The 18,192-nt window shown below is 40.4% G+C and overlaps 1 protein-coding gene across 2 annotated transcripts in view; it reads right to left on the bottom strand.

Annotated features, from left to right (window-relative positions):
• The window catches only part of AMPH (amphiphysin), a 212,848-nt gene that overhangs the window by 83,070 nt on the left and 111,586 nt on the right, over window positions 1-18,192 (bottom strand). The window contains exons 3-5 of one of the 2 annotated variants that reach the window (XM_059885736.1): window positions 12,538-12,588; window positions 4,525-4,619; window positions 850-945 (exon numbers count right to left, since the gene is read on the bottom strand). In XM_059885736.1, coding sequence (XP_059741719.1) covers window positions 850-945; window positions 4,525-4,619; window positions 12,538-12,588 — 242 coding nt within the window. 2 annotated transcript variants of the gene reach the window in all.

Genomic DNA, 18,192 nt, shown 5'->3' with positions numbered 1-18,192 from the left:
AAAAAGACCAGGTTAAAATGGAACTTTACATCAAAGGTCACCTACTAAGATACTGCAAATACCCATGGATGGTGGTTTACGGCTCCTTGATCTACAGGAAAGGCAGCATGTGGCTGTCTTACCTTGAAGTCCTCTTTCAGCTGGGAAAACAACTGGAGGGTTGATCTATCAAAGCTACCATTTGCTATCTACAAGCCTGATGGCTTAAAAACCATCTTTACCTTGAGAGTCAATTCTGAAACTGTGATATTCAATCCTTCATTTGTGTATTTCCCTTTCAATGAATCCAACTGTTAAATAAGACAAATGTTTTAGACAGGATATTTTTAGATCCAGATGCAAATGTATTTGAAATGCTTACATCTTAAGAATGTGCAGGTGTGCTATGAACATATACAAAATACAGAACAAAGATCAGATTTTGCTTTCACATTTGCCATGAAGTTTCTCCTTTCCTCGTGACCTTGTTTATCCTAATGGAAATTCTTGTCAAGTCCCATATAATAAAAAGGTTTGAACATAGACTGAAATTATTTAGTAGCTCTGATTTATGATCAGGTGTATATATGTATATATATATATATATATATATAGGATTAAAAAGAATTCTATAGAGAAATAAAAGATGAAGCAGTTCATTAAAGGGGAAAATCTTATTTCTGTAACTATATTTCATTTTATACTGATAGGAACAGAATAAAAATCCCACACTTAAATAGGCACAAAGTTTCTGTCTTTGATGTAAGCCTGAGGACTTTTAACTTATCTCTTATCCACTTATCTCTTGCCCATTTTTAATAAGTACATGCACCATTAAATTCTTCCCTTTGTAGACACAGAATAAAATACCTTTATGTCGGGAAATTGGCCCAGATAGGTGTCCAGTGTCAGCAAGGACCCATCCACTAATTTCTGATGGAAGTCTTCCCACAGCACATCACATTTCTGAAAGAAAAAAGGAAATAAAGAGATGAATGCAGAATTATTTTAACTGGATACCTTTCACCAACTTCTAAAAAGCCTGAAACTATAAAATCAGATAAGTACTAGTTCCTTGGATAGTAAATGGTAGAAGGAATGTGGATTATTTAAAAATACCTTAATTTGGCTACCATTTCTAAATTTACAATACTGAATATATAGGTTACCTAAGGGCTCAGCTCATTTAAAAATGCATTTCTGCTTCTGAATTAATAAAGAATGTATTCAACAGAAACTTCAAAAGGCTCCTGGTGTTGGTGGTTTAGTCGCTAAGTTGTGTCCGACTCTTGGCAACCCCATGGACTGTAGCCTGCCAGGCCTTTCTGTCCAAGGGATTTTCCAGGCAAGAATACTGGAGTGGGTTTCCATTTCCCTCTCCATCAGAAGGCCCCTTATAAATCCTTATAAATGGATTTTGGGGCTAAGAGTCTGAAGAAATCCAGTAAAACAGCTTGCTTCTGAAGCAGTCCATGAAATTAGAAGCCACTCCATACAAACAACAAACCATTGCTGAAGCTTCCACACAGACAGCAGAAAACTTATAGTTACACTGGAAAGGGCCCTCCCATGCATGGAGTACCAGTTATGATAAACATAGTGACTATCAGATATTATGACTGTTATGACTACTACTGTCACTCTGTCAAGTTATAGTTGCTCAGATACATCCGACTCTTTGTGACTGCAGGCACTAAAGCCTGCCAGGTTCCTCTGCCCATGGAATGCCCCTGCCAAGAATACTGGAGTGGGTTGCCAGGCCCTTCTCCAGGGGATCTTTCCAACCCACGGATCTAATCTGGGTCTCCTACATTTCAGGCAGATTCTTTACCATCTGAGCCACCAAAGAAGCCCAAAAGTGAAAGTATTAGTTGCTCAGTTGTGTCCGACTCTGCAACCCATGGACATCAAGGCAGCTGGTTAAACACTTTACTTGTCTGTGTGTGTGTGTGTGTGATTTAATTCTCACAATATTCTTTTTTATTATTATTTTATTTTTAAACTTTACAATATTGTACTGGTTTTGCCATATATCAACATGAATCCGCCACAGGTATACACGTGTTTCCCATCCTGAACCCTCCTCCCTCCTCCCTCCCTGTACCATCCCTCTGGGTCGTCCCAGTGCACCAGCCCCAAGCCTCCAGTATCATGCATCGAACCTGGACTGGCGACTTGTTTCATATACGATATTATACATGTTTCAATGCCATTCAATATTCTTATGAGGAAAAGTCTTCCTGTTATCTTTATGTAGAAGAGAATGCTGAAGCCCAGAGATGATATACAACCTGGCCTAGGTCATGTAGCTGGTAAATGACAGAGTCTGGGTTCAACGCTTGAATGTGAAGCCCACGATCTGTCTCTGACACCAGGCTGCCTCACCAGCACAGGGTTCATATCCCAGCTTTGTGACTTTAGAATGAGTTTCAGCTTACCCAATCAAGGGAACTGACAACATAAAGTGCCTCACAGAATCCCAAGCACATAGCAAGTGTGTAAGAACATCACTCCATATTCTTCCCATCACTACATTTGGGGTCTCCTGACACCATCTACCCTTTCTTTCTCCTTAGTAACACAACCTCCAGTTTCTGCCAGGCACATGGCCTCCTAGGACACAGACCACATTTATCAGTCTCCACTGCAAGCTACTGTAGCCATGAGACTAATTCTGCCAACAGGAGGGACTTGAAGGCAACGTCCTTAAAGGGAGGTTTGTCCTCCACGCTTCTTCCTTCCTGTTACTGGAAGACAGAAATGAGTGCTGATAGCCAGAGCCAGACAGTCACTTGAAAGCAGAGATGACATCAGGGATGCAAAGATGGGCCCCTGATGGTCGTGGGTTCCCCCACCACACATGGGCTGCCAACCTTCAATGTCCATTATGGGAGAGAAGTTTCTGTCTTGATGAAACCACTTTTTAATGGTTGATTTGCTTCTTTTTCTTTTTCACCCTTTAAAACCCAGTTCTAACTGTTATAGATCCTTATTCAAGAATTTTATGCAGCCCCAAAATTTAAATCCATTATACAAAAAGGCTTATATTCTATCTGAGCAGACCCTCTGAACATGCGGTGTCAGGTGCTTCAGCTTCAAAAGAGCTCATATTTGGGTCAGCAACTGAAGATTCCCAAAATTCTGGAAGCCACAAGGACCAAGGTAGGATATCAGCTGTTTCCTTAGGAATAAAGGTCAAGATCGTGGCATTTGCCACACAGAGAATCGTAACACAGTGTTCGGAAAAGCCATTTATGCAAGCTTCTATCATTCCCTTAAAAAGTCTTCTTTTCATGATGAATTTTAAATGTTACACCTCTAATCAGAAATTTACAAAATGAGGTAAGCCTTTAAAACATGCTGTTGAAACAGTGTCTTTATATTTAAGAAATATGAGAAGATGTAATTACTCAAAACAGCATTGAAAAATGGTGTGTGGAGGCTGATTTTGCCCAATTCACATCCTGAAAGGTTTCAAAAGAAGTTAACAGAGCTAACAAGAGCCTTATTCATTAAAAAACTAATCTCTGTTTCTATCACAGTCATAACAAGATTATGATTTGTGATCAATATGGGAGTGTCAGAATTTTCAGGGAGCAACCCAGATGAGTTGTTAACCCATCTTTCCAAAGGCTGCATAGATGGTCAGCATGTCACCTACCAGATCTTCCCCTGGGTTGTGGAGGCCACATCTCTTAGGTCTTCCATGCCTCACGAGAAGCAACAAGCTCCCGTGAAGTGGGCATGACAAACAACCACTCTTTGTTTTAACAAAGAACTTGGTCATGAGAAAACTCCCGACAGCAGGATTCCTAACGTCTGTAACAATCACATGAACTGTGCACTAGGTCGAGAGTGTGAGTACACAGGCTTTCAGTGTGTTATTAGGAGGTAAAATTAACACTCTCACTTTGCAGATGAGGAAACTGAAACCAAAGAAGGTTGAAGAACTCACCCAGTGTCACATCCCATCCTGCCTTCCTCAAAGCAACAGTAACTACTTTCTTGCTTTCCAGAGCCAGACAGCCCTGGGCTAGACTGCATTTTAAGTGTTAAGACATGTCTTGGGATAAAGTATTTCATGAATTAAATTTCTACTGGCAAGGTCTGTCCTTAGCCCTGCAGACTGGCGAATGGACCAGCTGGTGGTAAACTGAAACAGATCCTCTTCTCAGCTCCTGTACCTGCTTTCAAGGAGGGATGGGGAAGTAGGGGCAGTACATAAAATCATGTCATGAGCCAATTCTCCTGCTGAAATGGGCTAAGAAGTGTAGTAAGGAACAGAAAAGTGCTACTCTTATGTTGAAGAAAAACAGTCTAAAACTCCCTGCTTTCTACCCAAGTGGTTTTATCATCATGTTCACTCCTCACTATGAGTTTGGATCAATCTGGATGGCGGAACTGCACAGTGCCTTCTGGGTACATGGTGTCCCCTCCTGATTAGGGCCATGAAGTGCTGAGAGGGGATAAGTTGAGTGAGTAGGACATGGTGGGACCCGCAGGGAAGCCATGCTGGGCCTCCCGAGCGCTGTGACCGGCTCTCACCTCGCCAACCATTTTCACATCTTCACGCCCATACCAGTCAGGCTCATAGACTTCATGCAGTGACTCGGTAAGCTTCATGGAAGCCTCTTGCATGCCTAGCGTTGGAGAGAAACAATTCCTGTTAGAGAGAGGTGGGTGAAAAGTCTCTTCCTCCTTCCCCTACTTTTCTAAGTGAGAGGGAAAATCTTGAACACTTGCTAAATGTTTAAGGAAAAACTGGGCAAGTACAGCTGCTATTTGCATTTGTAGTCACGTCTTTCCTGATTCTGATTACAGCATGCACCTTCTTGTATTTACAATAACAGTGACAGATACAGGATCTTAAAAAAATAAATGAATAAACAAGGCATTCTATTCTGAAAACAATAAGTGCTACTAGGCTTGCTGTCACTTGTTAAATGATGTGAAACCACAAATGTACAGGCCACCTAGAGCTCTTCTCTATAAAATGACAGAGTCCTAGAAATTAATCCCAAATGAATTTGAATATTAGAAATAAAGCTTTTTTTTTTTTTTTTTTTGAAGCAGACAGAAGCACCATCAACAGGATTTTGGGGCATAATATTTGAACTGTTTTAAGGGGCCTAAATTAAAAAAAAATTCTTTTTCCAATATCAAAAGCTATATATACAGTTTTAAGTTAGAAGCCTCAGAGAACTTCAAGTTCTTCAGTCTATGGGTCAGAATTTTAATTATTGGTATAATTTGGTATGTTGCAAAAATATGGTTTATTAACAATAGTAAAGATATAAAGTTTCCCAGTGCAGCATGGTGATATAAAGTGTCACTAAGTCTGTTTCAATCTCCCCTCTGCCCCTCCTTCAAAACATGAGGGTAAAGTGTGGACTACAGTGGAGACCACTCAGGGCTGGGAACAGAACAAGGAGGAGTCTTGGCTGGTGACTTGGAGAAGTGCCACTTTGGCACCAGACTGTCCCTCGTAGCTAGAAGGTGAGACCTGGCTAAGTTGGTGCCTTGGCCTTTGTCACTAGGAGAAATGAAATGAGGCTGGATAGAAGGAGAGGAGAGAAAAACCAGAGTGCCATCATCATAAATAAAAGACACATCTCATAAACTCAATGGCAGTGAATCAAAGAGGGAAAGTTTTTTGTTAAACTGAAAGCTGCAACACTCTAAATTCAACCATGTGTTTGTTGGATTTAAAGCAGTCAGTTTTGGGTTCAACCGTGAGAGAAAAAAAGCCAAAATAGAAGGCGTCTGAGGAGTTTGAGGTTTTTGAGCACAAGCTACCCATTCTCCTTGCTTGGTGCTTGTAATAAATTTTTTTCTGCTCCAGAAAATGAAAAATAAGATGTATGACATGATCAAAGTATATCCTCAAACAATATGTACAAGAGTCACACAATGGAAAATTATTCAGCAGCACAAAATAATGAAATAATGCAATTTGCAGCAACATGGAATGACCTAGAGATGATCACACTAAGTGAAGTAAGTCAGAGAAAGACAAATATATGATATCACTTATATGTGGAATCTAAAAAAAATGATACAAGTGAATTTATTTACAAAACAGAAACAGACTCACAGACTTAGAATACAAACCTATGGTTATCAAAGGGGAAAGGCAGGGGAGGGATAAATTAGGAGTGTGTGACTAACATATACATACTACTTCACATAAATCGATGACCAACAAGATCCTACTATATAGCACAGTCAAATATATTCAATATCTTGTAATAATCTATAATGGAAAAGACTATTAAGAAGTGTGTGTATATATACACACATATATGTGTATATACATATAACTGAATCACTTTACTGTATACCTGAAACAACAACATTGTAATCAAATATATTTCAATAAATTATTTAAGAAGTAAAATAAAATATTAATTCCACCCCCCAAAAAAGAGTCAACATCTAATCTGGTATTTCACAATACTTTCCCTCTCTCTAGAGGGGCTTCCCTGATAGCTCATTTTGTAAAGAATCTTCCTGCAATGAAAAAGACCCCAGTTCAATCCCTAAGTTGGGAAGATGCACTCGAGAAGGGATAGGCTACCCATTCCAGTATTCTTGGGCTTCCCTGGCGGCTCAGCTGGTAAAGAATCCTCCTGCAATGTGGGAGACCTGGGTTTGATCCCTGGGTTGGGAAGATCCCCTGGAGAAGGGGATCCAGTATTCTGGCCTGGAGAATTCCATGGACTGTATAGTCCATGGGGTCACAAAGAGTCAGACACAACTGAGTGACTTTCACTTCACTTCACTTCAGGGGACAGACAGTCCCCCTTGTTTTCCCCTGGTAAGATGCAGATACCTATTTGGTTTTTGCACACGGAAAGTATGAACGTGTTTCGTAGCCACATGACGTGTGAAAACCTGTGACCCTCTCTCCATAAAGGGCACATCACTGAACATGTTTAAGGACGCCCTTTACCACGAGGAGTACAAACAACCCACACCAGCTGAAATGACTTGACAACCACAAGATGAAGCCCAGCAGGGTGCTGTGGGAAAGCAGTGATGACTCAGTTCTCTGGGTACACTGATGAACCAGTCTTGTAGGTATAGAGACAGGCAAGCGTTGCATTGTGTGTGTGCTTCGTCATGTCCAGCTCTTTGTGACCCTTTGGACTGTAGCCTGCCAGGCTCCTCTGTCCACTGGATTTCCCAAGCAAGAATACTGGAGTTAGCTCCCAATTACTCCTCCTGGGGATCTTCCCAACCCAGGTATCAAACCCATGTCTCTTGTGTCTCCTACATTGCAGGTAGATCCTTTTCCCACTGAGCCACAAAAAGTAATGCAAAAACTTCATCCATCCTCTAGCACTCTGAGTCCAAGCAAGGAAGAATCTTTCTCTTGTGATGTGGTCTTCACATGCAGTTACTGCTGACCATATGTGGCAGGAATATTTATCTTGAATGTCCATGTTTAACCCTAACCCTAAGCAAACTAATACTAAGAAATGCACCCATCAAATTCATACCAAAAGTGCATCACTAGTTAGAACTCTATCATTCAGATGGCAAAAGGCTTCTAAAGTTTTTTTTTAATTCTTCAAGTCAGATGGAAGTTATAAACAGCACATAGACAAGCTCTTAATGTCTTAAGAGGAAGAAAGAAGCATGATGGTATTGCAGAACAAAAACCGTTGTGGTGGAAAATGAAACTGTGACTTAAGTTTAAAATAAAATTATATAAATCTTACTCCTTGAGGCAAAAAAACACAATGTTGCAGTAAATATGTCTATTATCAGCCCAAAATAACTACTAATTGCTGTGTGGATAAGTAGAGGTGTGAGTAATTTGGGAAGACATTATTTTGACAAAAAGCTGTTTCTACAACCCTCCATAGGAAATACTCTGACAGATAGACAGGTGAACAAAACACAAGTCTTGCTCTTAAAAGACAAAAAGATTGGCATAGATTTAGAATTTCCTCTGGTGGCAGAGCTAAAGAGGAAAAAACATAGCTAAAACCCAAGTTTCCTTCAAAGTAATTTGGCAACATTAAAGCAGAATAGATGCTAAGTGCCAATGTTTTCTTGGGCTTTCTAGGTGGCTCAGATGGTAAAGAATCCACCTGCAAGGCAAGAGACCTGGGTTCAATTCCTGGTCCAGAATATTCCCTGGAGAAGGGAGTATTTTCTTAAAAGATTAGTGGTTTCCAAAACCATAAGTATCAAAATTCATACATAGACGAATGATCATCTTACTACTGGATGGGAACCATTTCCCTCTCACCAAAAATTTGGAGCATCCTAGACCTCAGTTTTCCAAAATATTCATTAGTAATAAATTATAGTACACACCATATGTTATAGGAATAATACATGAAATGAGCCATAAAAAGCTTATGTCTGTGCCTGGCACACGTGTGTTCAATAAAAGTGAACTATAATTATTATTAAACTATTAGCCTAGACTTCTAAAAAGTCTCCAGTTTCATTTCCTCTAGTTTGTATTTCATACCATTACAATAATTATTTCTAAAATGCTAATCTGATCATGTGACTCATTCCCTCACCTAAAAGAATGTAAGGACTCCCTTCTCCATTGACACAATAAAACCCAAGATTTCTTCTACCTGGAAAGTCTTTCCAACATCAACCTCTTTCCCTGGCATATCTTATCACCTGATGACTATGGATGTCCCCTTCTTGGGTTCATTCAGTGTAAGTTCTGCAGAAGGGCCATTCCTGACCTGGTCTCCTGTCCCTCAGCTAAGGTGGGAGGACTCTCCTTTGCTGTGATAGCACAGAGCATGCTTCTCTTAAACTACACATTACCATGCATATCTGGCCTTTTTGTTTATTAGCTTTCTCTACCACAAGCCCCATGAGAGCAAACACTGTCTCATTCATCTCTGCATCCCTATCTTCTAGAACAGTGTCAGGCCCATAATTGAGACTCAATGCAATGTTTGCTACTAAAATCAATGAGAGCATAAGTCCCCTACAAAGCCCAAGCCATCAGCAGAAATAACAAAGCCCCACAGGAGTGAATGCCACCCAGAGATTAGGGATAATAAAACAAAGAGTAGAGCTCATTGAATCCAATTTCATAGAATGCCAGTAGCAGAGATGTGGGGGGACTTCTGAGAGCAACTGGAGCGCTTTATAGCTGAGGAACATCTGGCACATTTTACAAATGAGGCAGTTGACAGGCTTGGCTTATCCCATAGTTGCCTCTGAGACTGGACCCAGGACTCATCACTCTACTGGTGAGATCTCATTCTCTGTAATGCTGCCTGTATTAAACCACCCCATTAGTTAGCTAGAGTTGTTCTTGTGAAAACCAGAAAATGGGCCATGAAAGCACTTTGAAAAAGCAAATTATAATCTACTTAATGTATAACCCTTATCTTTAAGTGTGTTTCCAAAACTCAAAATATGCCCCAAGGAATGCTGATTCTTTCTAAGACTTTGAGAAGAAAAAAGCATTCTACAATTAAATCAGTGGAAAAATGCTGCCCATGCCACAGGCCTATGGGAGATTAGATTAAGGGTTAAGGGTTCTGATAAACTCTGTAGTAAACTGTTTAAAAACTCATTCCACAGCCTCAGCCAGTCATTTAAACAGAGATCTCTCTTAGAGAAGAGAGATTTGTTTGTTAGTCTTGTTTGTTAGTCATGCAATCAACAAAATTTGTGGGGAAAAGCTACTAGACAGTCCCTCCTCCTTCATATGCAGATGTCACCATGAGAAGTGGGGTGCAGGGCACAGACTGATGGAAGAGTCTCTTTGACACTGCACCCATTGTCTCCCTGGAGCCAAGTCTTCTCACAGTGGATTCTCCTTCCAGACCACATTAGGGAAAAGAAATAAGCCAATCTTTTTAAATAGCATTCTCCATACTAGGGCAGTAAAATAGACCCAAATACATAGTCTTGGACAAGAGATCCAATTCGCTCATTCATTTAACAAAAGTATCCACTTTTTTAAAAATCAGCTAACAAAGAGAAAATCCTATACTTTAAAGTGTATGACTTCTTGTGTTCAAATCTTGAATCAACAATGAAAAAATTACCTAGAGTGCCTTCTATTTTCTGACCAAACTGTTAGAAATATTTGAGGTAAACTTTTTTACAGCAGTTAACTATGACCTCTGTGAATTATGGGGGTTAAATTCTCTGGGTCTTACTTCTTTACAAATGAAGTAAATGATTGCAAGATAAGGCTAATGTCATTTAGCGTGTGATGGGTGGTGACAAAGATACTTCTTTTACATGCGTAAAACACAGTACACAGCCTGCTGCTGCTGCCGCTGCTAAGTCGCTTCAGTCATGTCCGACTCTGAGTGACCCCACAGATGGCAGCCCACCAGGCTCCCCCATCCCTGGGATTCTCCAGATAAGAACACTGGAGTAGGTTCCCATTTCCTTCTCCAATGCATGAAAGTGAAAGTGAAAGTGAAGTCGCTCAGTCGTGTCCAACTCCTAGCAACCCCATGGACTGCAGCCCACCAGGCTCCTCCGTCCATGACATTTGCCAGGCAAGAGTACTGGAGTGGGTTAGTACACAGCCTAGCATGTAGTAAAGTGAAGTCGCTCAGTCATGTCCGACTTTTTGCGAGCCCACGGACTGTAGTCTACCATGCTCCTCCATCCATGAGATTTTCCAAGCAAGAATACTGGAGTGGGTTGCCATTTCCTTCTCCAGAAGATCTTCCTGACCCAGGGATTGAACCCAGGTCTCTCATTAAAAAGCAACAGAGGTAAGTTGTCATTACTCCATTGTACAGATGAACTCAAATTATGAAACAATGCAATACTGATGGCTATATAGTTCAACGGCAGTCCAAGGCAATAGCAAGGTCTCAGGAAACACAGAGACCAGACCATGCATTGCACCCCTGCTGTTTAATAAGCCCATGACCCTAGACAAACTATTTAACCCTTCTATGCCTGGCTTTTAACGATAAAATGAAGATAAAATAAGTACCTGCCTCATAGAGTTGTCAGGTGAATTGAAATTATATGGCTGGTTTATAAAATAATAAAAGCGTAAATACATCTTAGTTTAAAAATTACTTTCACTGATTTTGACTTTTATGACTAATTTTTATTAAGAGCTTCATTATGTAGCCATAACTTTGTAATCAATTTCATACATCCACATGGAAACTGTTAAGAATAAATTCTTGGAAATGAAACTAGTGTGTCAAAAGGCACGCCCCCCCTCCACACACACACACACACAAAATAAAAAATCACATATGAAAGCCTTTGCCAAATCCCTCTTCAAGAAAGCAGTCTTACCAGAAGTGTACAAAAGGAGTCCATTTCCCACGGCTCTGCCAATGCTAGGTATTACAGCTCTGTTTGGGGTCTTTTTTTTTTTTTTAACTTTTTATGTCTTTGAACACTTACAAGAAAAATAACATCTTCTCCCTTTGATTTCATATTATATTCTTTGAATACTCAGGACAAGCATTTTTCACATTTATTACCCACCCACAGATCTTCTTTGATTAATTTTCTCTCCATATGTTCTACTCAGTTTTTCTTTTGATCCACTAATCTTCATTTAGATTACTTACTGAGCTCTTTATCTCCTGGCTCACTTGCATTAAAATATGCTGTCAAAATAATTTTTTAAGCATTGTGTACATTAATGAGGTCAAATCTCTCAAACTTGCCCTTTCCAATTTCTGCCTTCTCGGGGAGCCTTGTAAAGACCTTGTCACCGGAGACTGGAGATTAAGTCTACTGTATTTTATTCTGGCACTTGAGCGCATTTCTTTGTCTACATATTTAAATTTTCACTATATTTGGAAATAAGAAGGAGAGACTAGAGAATGAGGTTGGGAATCTCACTTTTTTTCTGAGTGTTTGGCCAGTTTACCCAAGACTCATTGTCAGATGATCCATTCTCTCCCCACTAATCTCAAAATCTGCCTTATCATCCACCGTGGGTGCACTTGAATCTGACTCAGTGCAGGGGACTGGGTGTCTCCGGAGGCAGAGATGGAGTACCCAACCTGATTGCTCTCTCCACTCTCCACCACTAGCCTTATTTCCTCGCCTTGAATATCAAGAGACTAGAAACAACAGCAGAGCCTCTCTTTCCCCTACAGTGGCAGGGCTTCAGGTGCAGCTGGTCCTGACAAGTCATAGGCAATTCGGGGCCATGTTTCATGTCAGTGCTGCTGTCATCCCTTGCCTGCTCCTGCTAGAGGGCTTATGTGCAAGTCTAAGAGCCTCAAACTCTTGGGACATACTCTCCCTTGGGATGAAACCAGCTGCAGCTTTTCTTAAACAAGGTCTGCAGCTCACTCTAACTCTTCCTAGAAAGCTCTGGCACATGGGAGGCACTTATTCCTAGTTTACAGCATAAGGGCCCACATATTTTTTTCCTTATATACCCTGATTATCATTTCAATGGGAACTGGGGACTGGGTAGAATGGAACACCTGTGCTCAAGTACCCATCCTGCCAGAAAGCCAAATGGCTTTCTAATTAACACTCGATCCTGTCACTCTTGAATTTCAAGAACAACCCGTGCTTGGTAACATGCAGTAAACAACCCAGACACATTACCTTTGATAGCTGCTAAGTATCCTCGGAGTTCTCGCTGAAGTCTGGTACCCTCTGCCTGAAAACACACAAACACAGAGATGCTCAGCATCTTGTTTATATTTTGCATGCAAACATGCACAAAGCCATAAGCTTAGAGTTATTTTTACCAGAAGCTCATTCTTGAAAGAAAATAAATATGTGAATTCAGACTAAACAAGGTATCCATCACTCTAGATATTTACAGAGATTTTATTCAGCTTAAGAGGGAAAGGAGAAGGCAAGTAAGACTTTGCTAAGAATAGAAACTGACCCACCATACAGCCTTCTATACATTCAAGAGCTAGTAAGTCTCTCAATTTTGACACATAGGTTACAATGGTAGGAAACCACCACTGTTCACTGTTTAATATGGTAGCTACTAGGCCAAGGTTGTCAAGTGTTTACAATGTAGCTAGCCTGAATGAAGATGTACTGGAAGTGTAAAATACTCACCGGGTTACAGAGATTTAGTACCAAAAACATACACACACACACACACACACACACACACATATACACACATATATCATTAATATATTCTAGATAGACTGTATATTGATTCAATATTTTGGATATAATGCATTAAACTATATTATTAAGATTCACTGTAACTCTTTTCAGTTTTTCTTAAATTGAAGTATCATGCATGCTCAGTTGTTCAGTCATGTCCAACTCTTTGCAATCCATGGACTGTATAGCCCACCAGCCTTCTCTGTCTGAGGAATTATCCAGGCAAGAATATAGAAGTGGGTTGCCACACTCTTCTCCAGGGGATCTTCTCAACCCAGGGATCAAACCCGAGTTGGTTTATAATACTGTGTTAGTTTCAAGTGTACAGCCTCTTTTTACTTTTTAAAATATGGCCACTAGAAAATTTTAAATTATGAATGTGGTGTATGTTATATTCCTACTGCTGCTGCTGCTGCTGCTAAGTCGCTTCAGTCGTGTCCAACTCTGTGCGACCCCACAGACAGCAGCCCATCAGGCTCCCCCATCCCTGGGATTCTCCAGGCAAGAATACTGGAGTGGGTTGCCATTTCCTTCTCCAATGTATGAAAGTAAAAAGTGAAAGTGAAGTCACTCAGTCATGTCCGACTCTTAGCGACCCCATGGACTGCAGCCTACCAGGCTCTGCCGTCCATGGGATTTTCCAGGCAAGAGTACTGCAGTGGGGTGCCATTGCCTTCTCCGTATATTCCTACTGGACATCACCAAAATAGAGAAATTGTTAGAGTGTAAATTTTGGCCTAGGAATACTTGTTTTGTTTTGTTTTGTTTTTTTCACATTTAACATTTTTTCTTAGATTTTATTTTTTATTTTTTTATTTTTTTTATATTTATTTTTTTAAATTTTATTTTATTTTTAAACTTTACATAATTGTATTAGTTTTGCCAAATATCAAAATGAATCCACCAGGAATGCATTTATAAACTCACAGACTCTGAGACTACGATTAGATTTTGGTATGGAGTTACCCAAGGAAATGTTAATGGTCGTGTGGGGAAGTGAGGCAGGGAGGGAAAGAGAGGTAACTCAAGGTGCACTAACAAGTAAGTTTCCACAGTGGGGAGCCCTGCCTTAATTCAACTGGGGAACTCTAGGAGACAGACTAAAACACCCTACAGACATCCTCACCAAGGGACAAGAGAGTTGGGACATTTAATATCATCTCCTGTTGGACATTGGCTAATGGCTGCTTCTTAAAATGAAAGTGAAAGTTGCTCAGTCATGTCTGACTCTTGTGACCCCATGGAATAGTCTATGAAATTCTCCAGGCCAGAATACTGCAGTGGGGAGCCTATCCCTTCTCCAGCAGATCTTGCTGACCCAGTAATTGAACCAGGGTCTCCTGCATTGCAGGCAGATTCTTTACCAGCTGAGCTAGCAAGGAAGCCTGAACCCTGCTTCTGGGGAACATGAATTCCCTATTATATCCACACAGGGGCAGACAGGTCTCTAGGAACCATAGTAAGACCTCAATCAAAGAGTTCTGCTGTTGGCAACTGCAAGTCAATCTAGTGGGGTCAGAAAAGGTAGGTACCGAAGGCATATAGCTGGGCACCAACGGTGTTGTCTATGACACTGCAAGGAAACACATCAAAAAAATGTATTTTAACTGCACAGTCATTGAATAGAAGTACACAGAACTAGCATATAGAATGACTCCACCTTGAAAATTAATATGATCACAACTATTTTACAACTCTAACTTGACAGTTAATAATACAGCCACTAATATAGTAACTATAATGGTCATATTCATTTCAACAAGCATTTGTTAGAATTTACCAAAAAGGAATCCTTTAAAAGAAATGAAGTAGCCCTCATAGTCAACAAAACAGTCTGAAATGCAGTACTTGGGTACAATCTCAAAAATGACAGAATGATCTCTATTCATTTCCAAAGCAAACCATTCAGTATCACAGTAATCCAAGTCTATGCCTCAACCATTAATGCCAAAGAAGTTGAAGCTGAATGACTCTATCAAGACCTATAAGACTTTCTAGGAGAAGGCAATGGCAACCCACTTCAATACTCTCGCCTGGAAAATCCCATGGACAGAGGAGCCTGGTGGGCTGCAGTCCATGGGGTCACTAAGAGTCAGACATGACTGAGCGACTTCACTTTCACTTTTCTTTTCATGCACTGGAGAAGGAAATGGCAACCCACTCCAGTGTTCTTGCCTGGAGAATCCCAGGGATGGGGAGCCTGGGGGCTGCTATCTATGGGGTCACACAGAGTCAGACACGACTGAAGCAACTTAGCAGCAGCAGCAGCAGTACAAGACCTTCTAGAACTAACACACAAAAACGATGTCCTTTTCATCATAGAGGACTAGAATGGAAAAGTAGGAAGTCAAGAGATACCTGGAGTAACAGGCAAGTTTGGCTATGGAGTACAAAATGAAGCAGGGTAAAGGCTAATAGGATTTTGCCAAGAGAACGGACTGGTCATACTAAACACCCTCTTCCAACAACCCAAGAGACAACTCTACACATGGATATCACCAAATGGTCAATAACAAAATCAGATTGATTATATTCTTTGCAGCTGAAGAAGAAGCTCTACATAGTCAGCAAAAACAAGACCAGGACTGACTATGGCTCAGATCATGAACTCCTTATTACAAAATTCAGACTTAAATTGAAGAAAGTAGGGAAAATCACAAAACCATTAAGGTATGACCTAAAACAAATCCCTTTTGATTATACAGTGGAAGTGAGAAATAGAGTCAAGGGATTAGATCTGATATACAGAGTGCCTGATGAACTATGGATGGAGGCTCATGACATTGTACAGGTGGCAGTGATCAAGACATCTCCAGTAGAAAGAAATGCAAAAATGCAAAATGGTTGTTTGAGGAGGCCTTATGAATAGCTGAGAGAAGAGAAGCTAAAGGCAAAGGAGAAAAGGAAAGATATACCTATCTGAATGCAGAGTTCCAAAGAATAGCAAGGAGAGATAAGAAAGCCTTCCTCAGTGATCAATGCAAAGAAATAGAGGCAAACAATAGAATTGGAAAGACTAGAGATCTCTTCAAGAAAATTAGAGATACCAAGAGAACATTTCATGCAAAGATGGGCACAATAAAGGACAGAAACAGTATAGACCTAACAGAAGCAGAAGATATTAAGATAGAGATGGCAAGAATACACAGAAGAACTAAACCAAAAGATCTTCACGAACCAGATAACCATGATGGTGTGATCACTCACCTAGAGCCAGACATCCTGGAATGTGAAGTCAAGTGGGCCTTAGGAAGCATCACTACAAACAAAGCTAGTGGAGGTGATGGAATTCCAGTTGAGCTATTTCAAATTCTAAAAGATGATGCTGTGAAAGTGCTGCACTCAATATGCCAGCAAATTTGGAACACTCAGCAGTGGCCACAGGACTGGAAAGGGTCAGTTTCATCACAATCCCAAAGAAAGGCAATGCCAAAGAATGCTCAAACTACCATACAATTGCACTCATCTCACACGCTAGCAAAGTAATGCTCAAAATTCTCCAAGCAAAGCTTCAACAGAACGTGAACCGAGAACTTCCAAATGTTCAAGTTGGATTAAAAAAAGGCAGAGGAACCAGAGATCAAATTGCTAACATCCGTTGGATCATCAAAAAAGCAAGAGAGTTCCAGAAAAGCATCTACTTCTGCTTTATTGACTAATCCAAAGCCTTTGACTGTGTGGATCACAACAAACTGTGGAAAATTCTTCGAGAGATGAGAATACCAGACCACCTGACCTGCCTCCTGAGAAATCTGTAGGCAGGTCAAGAAACCACAGTTAGAACTGGACATGGAACAACAGACTGGTTCTAAATCAGGAAAGGAGTACATTAAGGCTGCATATTGTCACCCTGCTTATTTAACTTACGTGCACAATGCCAGGCTGGATGAAGCACAAGCTGGAATCAAGATTGCTGGGAGAAATAACCTCAGATATGAAGATGACATCACCCTTATGGCAGAAAGTGAGGAGGAACTAGAGTCTCTTGATGAAAGTAAAAGAAAAGTGAAAAATCTTGCTTGAAACTCAACATTCAAAAACTAAGATCATAGCATCTGGTCCCATCATTTCATGGCAAATTGATGGGGAAACAGTGGGAACAGTAAGAGACTATTTTCTTGGGCTCTGCAGATGGTGACTGCAGCCATGAAATTAAAAGACACTTGCTCCTTGGGAGAAAAGCTATGACCAACCTAGACAGCATATTCAAAAGCAGAGACATTACTTTGCCAACAAAGGTCCATCTAGTCAAGGCTATGGTTTTTCCAGTGGTCATGTATGGCTGTGAGAGTTAGACCATAAAGAAACTGAGCGCCAAAGAATTGATGCATTCGAACTGTGGTGTTGGAGAAGACTCTTGAGAGCCCCTTGGACTGCAAGGAGTTCCAACCAGTCCATCCTAAAGGAAATCAGTCCTGAATATTCATTGGAAGGACTGATGCTGAAGCTGAGGCTCCACTACTTTGGCCACCTGATCTGAAGAACCAACTCTTTAGAAAAGACCCTAATGCTGGGAAGGATTAAAGGCAGGTGGAGAAGGGGCTGACAGAGGATGAGATGGTTGGATGGCATCACCAACTCTATGGATATGAGTCTGAACAAGCTCCAGGAGTTGGTGATGGACAGGGAAGCCTCCAGTGCTGCAGTTCATGGGGTCACAGAATCAGATAGGACTGAACAACTGAACTGAACTGAACAAAAAAGGAAGGGGATGAACAGGAAAAAAACTAATTCCTTCAGTAAATTACAATCTCGTAGAGGAACTAAAATATCTATAGGAAAAATTGCATCTCAAAGCAGATTATATTAACTTAGTCATCCAGAGTATTTGGGAATATAAAGGAAAGATAAAATGCCCAGTGCATTTAAAAACAGATAGTGATTAATACAAATAAACTCTGAAAAAAAGTGTTTAAGACCATGCTGGACTCCAAAATAAATTCTGGAAGAGAATATTTTCCTAGATATTATAATGCAGGTATAGTGACATTATTTCTCTAAAGTCTATGTAAAACTCTGGTGAGGTTTTCTTTACCTGCCTTAATCTCAAGCTATTTTTGCAACTCTGTAAATCCAGGTATTACTAGATGAAAGTTTAATGTTAAGTCATTTGTTAGCACATATAAA

This window comes from Bos taurus, chromosome 4, assembly GCF_002263795.3.
Source record: "Bos taurus isolate L1 Dominette 01449 registration number 42190680 breed Hereford chromosome 4, ARS-UCD2.0, whole genome shotgun sequence".
Taxonomy (NCBI): domain Eukaryota; kingdom Metazoa; phylum Chordata; class Mammalia; order Artiodactyla; family Bovidae; genus Bos; species Bos taurus.
Note: the sequence above shows the minus strand (reverse complement) of the source record. Positions and strands in the feature narration are given on the sequence as shown.